General features: G+C 58.0%; 1 protein-coding gene across 1 annotated transcript; it reads left to right on the forward strand.

Annotated features, from left to right (window-relative positions):
• Window positions 1-492: 492 nt before the first annotated feature.
• On the forward strand, window positions 493-8160 carry ZC3HC1 (zinc finger C3HC-type containing 1). The gene is made up of 9 exons (XM_026044333.1): window positions 493-549; window positions 1158-1299; window positions 2514-2597; window positions 3130-3257; window positions 4474-4631; window positions 5305-5530; window positions 6124-6333; window positions 6521-6721; window positions 7669-8160. The coding sequence occupies exons 1-9, from the start codon at window positions 493-495 to the stop codon at window positions 7735-7737; spliced, it is 1275 nt and encodes a 424-aa protein (XP_025900118.1). The 3' UTR covers window positions 7738-8160.
• Window positions 8161-10509: the final 2349 nt, after the last annotated feature.

Here is a 10509-nt window from a genome sequence, read left to right on the forward strand (position 1 = left end):
CTGGGGGATATTGGGAGCGACTGGGGGGGACTGGGAGGTACTGGGGGGTTGTTGGAGGGCCAGGGGGTGGTCCTGGGAGTCACTGGGTGGTGGGGGTGGGATTGAGAGCCACTGGATGTTACTGGAGAGCTCCAAGAAGAAACTTGGAGTCCCTGAAGGGTGTTAAAAGGCGTTGGGGGTCCTGGAATTTGTTGGAAGTTATTGGAGGGTCCTGGGGTGGATACGGGGAGTCCCTTGTTGCTTCTGGGAGATTATTCTGGGTATAGTGGGCGTCACTGGAGCAATCTGGGAGTCACTGAGGGCTCCTGGAGGCTCCTGGAGGGTGCTGGAAGACACTGTGACTGTTGCAGGGTGCTGGGAGTCTCTGGAGGGTGCTATGGAGCCACTGGAATGTACTGGGAGCCACTGAGTGTTATTGGAGAGGGTGTTTGCTGGGGGGGGGGGGGGGGAGGCCCCTGGGAATCACTGGAAGCCACTGGGAATTGTTGGACGATGAAGGGGAGAATCAGTGCAAGGCAGTGGGATGTACTGGGCAAAAGCAGTCTCTGTGTACGCTGGGAAAACTGGGATGTGCCGGGAGCAATGGAGAAAGGGAAGCGCTGGGAGGTGGCACTGGGCAGCAGTGGGCACTGGGGGGCAGCAGTTGGCACCGGGAGGTACTGGGAAGAACTGGGGGCGCTGGGAGGCATTGGGGTCACTGGGAGACACTGCCAGGCACTGGGTTGTTGGCAGTGGGGGATTTAGGGAGAGGTTTTTTTTTTTTTTTTTTCTTTTTTCCTTTATTTTTCCCCCAATTCATTAATGAGAAGCCTTTCCAGAACCGACTAAACGTCCTGCTTGCTGACTTGCTGTTTCCCTGCAGGAAAGACCCGTCTGCCTGGTCAGAATCGACTAATGGCTCTTTGCCGATCGACGCTCCCGCTTTGGAGTCCACCAGCAAGGAAGCCTATTTCAGCAGGGTGGAAACCTTCACCATATCCTTGAATGCTGAGTTCCCAACCAATTCTTGTCCTGTGGTTTCCCCTTGAGCTTCATCTTGGAGGCTTTTTCTCATCTTCCGATGAGTCCCCTTGGGAGAAATGTCCCGTCCCAGATGTCGAACCTGCTCGTGCCGCCACACGGTTGAGTTGTAGCCTTAACGCGAGCACCCGCTCAAGTGGGCGGGCAAACCCCACGAGCTGTCTCCCCTCGTGTGTGCCAAGTACGGGTGGACCAACGTGGAGTGCGACATGCTGAAGTGCTCCAGCTGCCAGGCCTTCCTCTGCGTGAGCCTGCAGCTCGCCTTCGACTTCAGCAAGTGTACGTACGCCGGCTCCTCTGCTTTGGGTGGACCTCGTTATGGTTGGGCTTGATCACCTTGGTTGGGGCCAGGCTCTTGTGGGTGGTGGCCAGTGGCAGGCCAAGGGGCCCTGGGGCCAAGCTGCAGCGCAGGCAGCTCCATGTGCCCGTGAGGAAGAGCTTGTTTGGTGTGAGGTTGCCCAGCCCTGGCCCGGGCTGCCCAGGGAGGCTGCGGAGGCTCCTGCTCTGCAGATCTGCCAGCGCGCCGGGATGCGCCCGGGTGCCCCGTGCTCTGGGTGTCCCTGCTGGAGCAGGGGCTGCCCTGGGGGAGCCCTGGGGGTCCCTTCCAGCCTCAGCCATCCTGGGATTCTGGGATCTTGAAGGTCTTTCCCAACCTTAATGATTCTATGACTCCCAAACGTAGGGCTCGGGAGCACGTGCCTCGCTGCAGGCCAAAACCCTTCGTCTTGGGTCACCCTGAGTATTTGACATCTCTGAAAATAAACTCCAAACTTTCCAAATCCCCAAAATCTGCCCAAACCCCCGCTTCCCTTTGCCTGGGCCTGGCCTCTGCAGAGCTATTGCACACACAGCGTGTGGCGTTGCCCCCCTCTCCGTATTCATGGCTCGGTTCAAGTCCCTGCTCCCGTTATCTGCGAGATAACGGAGGGCAAAGCGCAGGCTGGCGATGGGTGAGCGCAGCACGTGGGCCCTGTGATAGGGAGCTGCATGAGCCTTTCCTTTAGAGGGGCTCTGGATATCAACACCTGCTGCTTGTTTAGACAGTGTGTGTTAAATAAACAGTGACCTAATTATTCTGCTAGTAATTGCACTGGTTTAGGAAGACCTGAAGTACTTGAAGGTAGGAAAGAAGAGTAACGTAGCTTGGAAAAAAATAATTATTCCATTCTGGATGGTTTGAACAAGTTAAATTAACTTCCCAACAAAAATTTTGGCACTTAATTTCCAGACCTGGCTGTGATTTGGCCCCTACAGCCAGGGAAGAGCAGTTGGGTTAGTTAGTTAGGAGCCAGCAGCTATCCACGCTGGTAAAACTGGCAGCTGGTCCCTGTGCTGGTGGTTGGATTGAACCAAGCTGCTACGTGGGAGCAGGAAAATCCCTGTGTAGGAGGAGGAAAATCCCTGTGTAGGGTGTCTTCTCCCTCCATTCCTTCCCTCAGCTCTTCCCCAAGGAGGTGTCTCCGCAGGGGAGTGAAGGGGGTCCTGCCTTGCAGATAAGGAGCGCTGCGTGGAGCTGAAGAAGGCCTTGAGCACTGCTCACGAGAAGTTCTGCTTCTGGCCAGACAGCCCCTGCCCAGGTTGGTCCTCCAGATCATTCCCTTGCTTTCTGCCCCTCCGCTGGAGCTCTCGTCTGCAGGTTGTCCACAAGCTTCCAAAGCAGACGGTGTTAGTCTGTTCTTTTTTCCTTTTGGAAAGGTTGAACCTAGGGGTGTCAGATGCCTCTGAGCACCCTCAACAAAAGCACCAGTGAGCCACAGCTGTTGCTCCACATCTGGAGCTGATGTTCTGCACAGCAGGGCAGTCCTGGCTCTGTTAACTTCATCTGACGCTGCCTCCAGGGCAGCTAAAATGTGGTTGGGGCTGTAACTGGGAAAACACAGGGGAGAATCATTGACTTGGGACACCCTAAAAGGGTCATGGACCGGTCTTGAGAGTCCTTGCTGCACTAGGAAGGATGATTGCAAAGGAAAAAGACTCCTTAATTCTGAAGGACAGAAGACCTCAACAAGAGATCTTTTCTGGGCTTGTGTCCTTTCTTGCCCAGTAGGATTATGAAGGGGTGGGAAGGCTGGGATCTTAACGAAGACCTCCTGTTTTTTCTTGTGCCAGATCGCTTCGCCGTCTTGCTGGTGGACGAGCCCAGAGCCCTTCTCCAGGACTTCCTGGAGCGCTTTCAGAGCCTGTGTCAGCTGGAGCTGCAGCTGCCCTCCCTCAGACCTGAAGACATGAAGAACATGGTGAGTTTGAGGGGATCCACGTGAGCAGGGAGATAACGGCCCCAGTGGCAACACGAGAGCGGCAAATCCTTCCCGAGACAGCTGTGAGGTCAAGGATTCCAGGTGAAATAGGGATAGGTGGGATAGGTGGGAAGGCCTCGCTGTGCCCTTCGTGCCATGTTCCAGGCTCGGCGGGCAGGGAGGCAGGAGCTGAGGCTGGAGAGGAGCCACGAGCTCCCGTTGGGATGGTCTCCACGCAGGCCCCTGGCCAGGCCGTGCTCTGCTCCAGCAAAGTCACTGGGCACTCAGCGGCCAGGAAACAGATGGCTCCGGGCAGTGCGGAACCGCATGGGAAGTAGGGAATACTGCGTTCAGCCGGAATAGCGGAGGCATTTGGTGGTCACCAGGGTGAGCTGGCTGAGCTTAACCCAGCAGACCCCCCCAAGAACAGACAGCTTAAAACCAACACATGGAGCGTGTGTTGGTCACAGATCACTGTGCTGTCACCTCCAGCTCTCGCCAGCAGCCGGGCCTGGAGCCCAGCCGTGGCCTTCGGGGACTCTCTTCTCACTGTATCTCCACGATGGCCCCTGAAGCCACCTCAGTTTGTCCAAGCAGTGGCAGCCACGTGGTCCCTGGGCTCAGAGCAGCAAGCTGGGGCTGTAGGAGCTGGGTTTTGCCATGAGCAGCAGAGCTGAGAGTGGCTGCACTGAGCGCGTGTACCTGCAGGGAGATGAGAGGTGCGTGAGCGTGTCCGGGTGACAGGGAGAGTGGAGCAGGCAGCCTCCCCGGGCAGCTTTTGTAACCAGGATAGAAGCACTAAAGGTTCTAGGTTGGGCACCCAGCCCTTTGAAGGAATAAAAAGGGGAGTTTTGCCACGTATTACATGATTTGTGAGTAGAGGCAGTGTCTCTTATCAGATTAACCTGCCTGGTTTGGGGAAGAGGTTTAAAGAAAAGCAGGGAAGACTGTTGAGTGCAGGAAACGTGTCTGCTCCTCCACTTGTTGTAACTGCTCTGAGCAGAGATTCCCTCTTTCTTTCTGCCACGCGTTTTCCAGGGCTTTGCAGTGTTACTGCTGCCCAAGGAGTCCTGAGAGCAGCACTTGAATGTGCTGAACCTCAGAAGTCTCAGAACCAGGCAGGAGGCAGAATCCAGACCCCAAACTCGGGGGCTCTGTGTGGAGCAAGGTGAGTGCTGCCCCTGACCACAGCTCTGATGGCTTTTCTGTCACACAGGCCCTAACGGAGGAGAAGATCAGGCAGCTGCTGCAGCTGATCAGAGAGGAGCTCGAGCACAAAACGGAGGGAGAGAAGCCGCCGATGAAGTTCTCTTCGGAAATCCTGCACGTTCATGTTCCTGCCTGCGTCCTGGCTCTGTGCGGCTGGACTTGCAGGTCAGTGCGTGGCCTAGGCCTGTGAGCAAGGCAGCAAATAGCCCTGGGGGAGGCAGCAAATACCCCTGGGGTGGGCAGCAAATACCCCACGTGCATCGTGTGGTGCCTGTTGCGCTTGGCAGTGGTTGCCTGTGAAACCTGCCCAAGGCTGGAGAAATGTGGATGTCTCTCCCAGGAAAAGCTTCTTGCCCCTTATTTCTCTGATTTTAATAAAAGCTTATCTCTGGCCATTGAAATTGTGAAATGGGCCTTCAGAAACCCTGCTGCAAAGCTCAAAACCAGGTGCCTAATGGAGTTTACAAAGCCTGAAACGGAGCCTCTGAGCTGCCACTTGCTCCAGTCTTTGCTGATCTAGATGCCAAGGTCAATACCTGGGCAGTTGCCCTCGGGACAGGATTCCTTGCTCATCAGGCCTGCAGGAAGGGATGTTCACACTTCCAAAGCACGTGCTAGTTGTGAAACAGCCACACTCTTGTCACCCGAGGCATCTTGCTGCGGGTGATGCCCTGCAGTGTGGCCTGGGGACAGGCTGTTTGGGATTGGAAAGGGCCGGTTTGGGTACCCCTGACTGTGACCTTCCCTACAATCTGACCACCTGCATCCTTTGGGAAAGCTGTGATACCAGGGGCTTCGTCCCTGACCTTTTCCCATCGCTTTGTGTCGCCTTTTCCAGCGCCGTGTCGGGCTCCATGCGCCTCTCGGTGATCACCTGCTCCCGCTGCATGAGGAAGGTGGGACTGTGGGGCTTCCACCAGCTGGAGGGCGCAGGGTCGGAGCTGGACTCCGGCGGCCTGAGCGGCACCCCGCAGCCCCCCGCCGAGCGCTTCCCGGCGGCGCCCACGTCCCCACGCAGGATGCTCACGCGGAGCCAGGACTCGCTCCCTCCGGGCTCCGAGCAGGTAGGGCCCGGCCGCGGCGCTCCGGGCGTGCGGGACCTGCAGGTGGTTTGGGCCAGGCGGGAGTCAAAGCTCATGCTGTGACAAGCTGGTGTGTGAGGGCTTAGGTGTCTCTGAGAGAGATGGGACCAGCTGGTTTTGGTCCAGCTGCAAGTCCAAGCTGGACTGAGCAAGGTACTGTTCCCTACAGCGATGTCAGTGGAGAGGTAGTTACCTCTGATCCTGAAAAAGAGGTTCCTGTGGGCAATGGTGCTACATCCCAGCTGCTGACAATATCCAAAAGAAGAGGGTTGTCACTGTCTCACGCAGCTTATTGCTCTCTGCCTTCCCAAGCCCCCAGAAAGGGCTGTTTGGGCCAGGATCCCATCAATGTCCAACCTGGAATGCTCCAATTCGGGAGTCGCCTTCACCCTTGTGCCATGAGACGTGTCCAAGATGCTCCTGGCGCAAAGGGAGAATGACACGGGTCTCCCCGGGACAGCTGAGAGGCTGATCTCTTATTTGAACGGAGCGTGGCCCTGCTGTCACTGTCCCCCTGGGGCCGAGGATATGCTGGTGACCAGAGGAGCTCTGTTAATTCTTTGCTCTTCCCCTAGCAGCACGAGAAGAGCCCATCACCAGCGATGTCCCGCCTGCGGGGCTGGGACTGCGCCGGCCCCGTGGAGCGCGGCGAGCTGGAGGCCGCCAGCCCCGTGCTCCGCAGCCGCCCCGTCACCCGCAGCATGGGCCAGGAGGACAACGCGGAGGTGCCGTCCAGCCCTCACCGCAGGACCAAGCGGGGCCGGTTCTGCTCTTCCAGCAGCTCGGTGAGAGCCCGCGTGGGATGAAGGGTGATTCCCACAGGGTGTTGCTGATCCAGGTGGCACCGGTGGGCAGCGCTGGGCCAGCTCAGGGCTAGTGTTTGGGCATGGAGAAGGTTTTGGCTTGTCACTAGGTTCTGTTTAAAACCATGCTGTTATTGTCATCCTTCACCATCGTCTTCCCTCCCTGCAGGACACATCCACGAGGAGCTTCTTTGATCCCAGCACGCAGCATCGTGACTGGTGTCCCTGGGTCAACGTGGTGGAAGGAGGGGAAGCCCAGGAGAACCCCGTGGAGAAGGAGCCTGCGAAGGCAGAGCCGGGCTGGCGAGTGGTGCTGAACACGCTCTTGGCCACCAGAAAGTGTGACAGACTGCCTGAGACGGAGCCTGTGGTGAGCCCGCAGCACGGCCAGCCCTGAGCTAAGCCCAGAACCCTTCCGGAGCTCTCACACCCTGCTTGCTCCATAGCCTTTCCCTGGCTGAAAGCCTTCAGGCAGAGTTTGGGGCAGATTGGCTTCATTTGAGCTAGGACAGAAGTCATAAACCAGGGTGGGTGGTTAGGACCAAGCGTGTGTCTGCAGCGTCCCTCTCAGGGAGTCACCAGGTCTCATCCGTTCATGCTGTGTTGCACACTGATCTGGCTGAGGGCTGCTATAAATAGTGGGATCTCCAGAATGGCCCCATGCTGCCCAAGATCCAATTTCATTTCATGTCCTGATAAGAGAGCCCCACTCTGCAGATGTCCCACCAGCTGGGGCCCGTGGTGGCCAGGCCCTTGGAGTGGCGAGTTTGCCAGGATGAGCACAGGGCAGGCAGAGAGAGCAGTGGGCACCTGTCTGTGCCTCGCTGGATGCCCCTGGCTCCATTGGCCATGTCCTTCAGGATTTCCTCAACTGTGCTCAGGGTTTTGAGCTGCAGAGATGGGTGTCTGAGTGGTCTCAACCCCTGCTTCATCACTTGGTATTCCTCGCTTGTCTCAAGCACTTCACATAACTTTTATCCCAAGCAGGGCTGGTCCCTTCCAGCTATGCCCCATATAGCTCTTGGCCAGTGCCAATGGGTGCTGGGAGCCCCCACTGGGAGCAGGGAGATTTGAAGCCCATTCCTGCTTCTCACTTGACATCATCTTTCTCTTCTCCTCCCTTCTTTCCTGCTGATAAATGGAGCTAATGAAGCAAAGGAGCTCAGCGATGCCCTGGTTGCTGATTGGGAAATGTCAGTGTTTCTTTGCCGCAGCTTCTCGCGCGCGTTGGGCAGGGGGGCTTGGGGCTGGTGGCCGCTGCGTGTTGGGACGTGGTGCCCTGATCTCAGATGGTCACGTTGCTCTTGTCTCCTGCAGAGCCTCTCGGTGAAGTCCTGCAAGGTGTTCCGCATTTTCCGCCAGTGGGAGAGCATGAATTCCTCCTGAGCACTCCAGAACCGGAGCCTCGCCGCGGGCACAGGGCACCGCGTTGCTCCGGTGGAGAGCTGCTTTCCAGTCACTCCCGAGGCATCTGTGCCGTGGCGAGGGGGTGCTGAGGAGCCCCACGCTCAGCGCAAAGGCCATGGGCAGCCCCTGGGCCAGATGGACCTTGGTGGCCACCGGGACCCCCTTCTCTCCCCGTTGCCTTCCTTTAAGTCCCCCTGCCTTAACAAGCTGCTGCCGTGGCCCTTGGCCCCTGGGCTTGTTCGTCACGAGCGGGGAAGCGCTGCAGGCCCCGGGGTGAGCAAGGAGACACGGTCCCGTGTGAGGACATCTCCCGTATCCTGCAAGGCCCAGGGGAGCCGGGAGCTGCCACCAGCAGTGCAGGGAGGTGACGCCAGGTGGGAATAAAACATTTCATTTTTTTTCTTTCTGGTGGTTGCGTGCGTCTTCCTGTGCCTGGGGTCTTGGCATCACTTCTGCACACTTAGGCACGGAGCCGGCCACAGCCTTGTGCCCGCTGGGATCCACGCTGGTCTCCACCCAGTTGACAGACGTGGCCTGATCTGTTGGCTCTGTCCTTGAGGATGTGGTGGAAGGGAGCCCTGAGGAGGGCTCAGACCCTGCTCTGCTGCACTCGGATTGGCGTGGGTGAAAGCAGGGGGACTCTCATTGTTGCCATTGTTGCCTCAGGTCCCTCATTCAGGCCTTAGGCCTTGGGGACTCTGATCCCAAAGGGAGGCTCTGCCTCAGTTTCCCCAGCTGCACTGGGCAGAAGTTAAGCGTAGTGGGGTCTGCAAGTCTGGAAAACACCAGCCTGCCCTGGGGTGCTCCTGTCTACATCTCTCCTTGGTCTCTGCACCTTTAAGGTATTTGCTGGGTGCTCCATGTCCAGGCAGGAGATGATCACGTTGGTCAGGGCTGATCCCTAACCACCTGATCCTCGGTGGTGGCCAGTGCCAGGACAAGGGGCCCTGGGGCCAAGCTGCAGCGCAGGCAGCTCCATGTGGCCGTGAGGAAGAGCTTGTTTGGTGGGAGGGTGCCCAGCCCTGGCCCAGGCTGCCCAGGGAGGCTGCGGAGGCTCCTGCTCTGGAGGTCTCCCAACCCACCACGATGTCACCAAGGCCCTTACCCCAACCAGCAGCAGCCCCACGCACATTTCTCCTGCTCTTCTTTTGCTGTTGCCATATTTATAGAATCCCTTCTTGTTGTCCTTGACATCCCACACTAGATTAACATCCAGATGGCTTTTGGCCTTCCTAGCCCCATCGCTGTATGCTGAGACACCCCCGCGCTCATCCCCTACGAGGAGCTGGGCCACTCGTGAGGCGACTTCTAGCTGCTTGTAGGAGGACTCATCTCCTGCACCTTCCTGGTCAGGTGGCCTCCTGCAAACACCTAACACGCCGTCACCCGGGTCATTCTGCCCATTAATCCTTACCCGTAAGCTCTTAGTCAGCCCCACCGCGCGCCCCTAGGCAGAGCTCCGTGCGTTCCTGCTGCTCCGCCACGTGAGGGATGACTCCCTTTCCTCCCGTCCCCATCCACGCCACCTCCCTGCGTGATCCCCATGAGGTCACCTCCCCGCAGCCACCCGCAGAGCTCCGGCTCCTCCTGTTTATCCCCCGTGCGTTGGCACCGGCACGTCAGAGGCGCCCCGGCGTGCAGGTTTCCCCAGCAGGATGTGAGAGGTTTCCCCATCGCATCATCCTGCAGCCACTTCCTTGCCTACATGCAAATATTTGTTGTGGCCCCACTGTTTTGCTGGCTGTGTGTTCTCCTTGTTGACCCGCCTGTCACCAAAGATGCTTTTGTCCCACTAAGTGAGCCGGATCCCATCTCTCCCCAGTAGATGTTGATCTTCAAGCAGACTGATCCTCAAGTAGGGTCCCATGGTGGTGGGAACCCAAATCTTGCTGCACCAGCAATGCTGCCAGCTGTGGACTCATAGTATCCATGTCCTCCTCCTTGCAATCTCCCTCAATAGCAGGATTAAGGAGAAAACCACCCAAGACCCTGACCCCGGTCATTGGTGCCATGTGGAAGAGCAGCAGGGTGAGAGCCCAAGGGCAGGACAAGCCTCTCTGCAACATCCTGCATCTGAGCTGCGCGCAGGGGCAACGCAGGCAGTGACACCAAGGAAGGGTCAGGACCATGGGGCAAGGCCTAGCAAGGGCTATCCTTGTCCCGTGGTGGCCCTGGCTCAGGAGTCCTTGGGAGGGCAGGCTCAGCCCTTGGGGATCACACGGGGCCATGGGGCAGGACGCAACCATGACCGTCCAGGCCCTGGAGCACCCTGCTGCGAGGGGCCCAACAGGAGGATGTCACATACAAATGCACACACTGGTGCTCCTGGTTTCCTCCTCTCATGCACACATTCCTATATGCCTGTGTTGGGTGTCCCCTCCTGGCTTGGGATGTCCCGCCTGTGTTGGGTGCCCTCAACCCAGATTTGGGTGTCCTCCCTGCCCTAGGTGCCCTCACCCTGGCTCTGGGTGTCCCACCTTGCTGCAGAGGGCAGGACATGGAGGAGCCCCTTCCCCAAGTATCTGGCCCAGCTCCCTTCATGGATCCCCGCCATTCCCCAGATACTTCCCCAACTATCTGCCCCAGCGCTCCCTATGTTTCCCCCTGGCTCCCTATGGTTCCCCATGACTCCATATGGCTCTCCATGGTTCTCCCAATCTTCACATCTCTCCCAGCTTCCCCATGACTCCCCACATCTCCTTGTGACTCTCTATGGCTCCCTACAGTTCTCCCAATCCCCACGTCTCCAAA

The sequence above is a fragment of the Nothoprocta perdicaria genome, unplaced genomic scaffold (assembly GCF_003342845.1).
Source record: "Nothoprocta perdicaria isolate Ctin4 unplaced genomic scaffold, notPer1 scaffold_359, whole genome shotgun sequence".
Taxonomy (NCBI): domain Eukaryota; kingdom Metazoa; phylum Chordata; class Aves; order Tinamiformes; family Tinamidae; genus Nothoprocta; species Nothoprocta perdicaria.

Bases quoted from the DNA above. Each gene is read 5' to 3' on its own strand.
- ZC3HC1 (XM_026044333.1), top strand. From the start codon at position 493: ATGAAGGGGAGAATCAGTGCAAGGCAGTGGGATGTACTGGGCAAAAGC. The intron at 1,300-2,513 runs GTACGTACGCCG...CCTGCCTTGCAG, and splicing joins CGCCTTCGACTTCAGCAAGT to ATAAGGAGCGCTGCGTGGAG. The intron at 6,722-7,668 runs GTGAGCCCGCAG...TGTCTCCTGCAG, and splicing joins TGCCTGAGACGGAGCCTGTG to AGCCTCTCGGTGAAGTCCTG.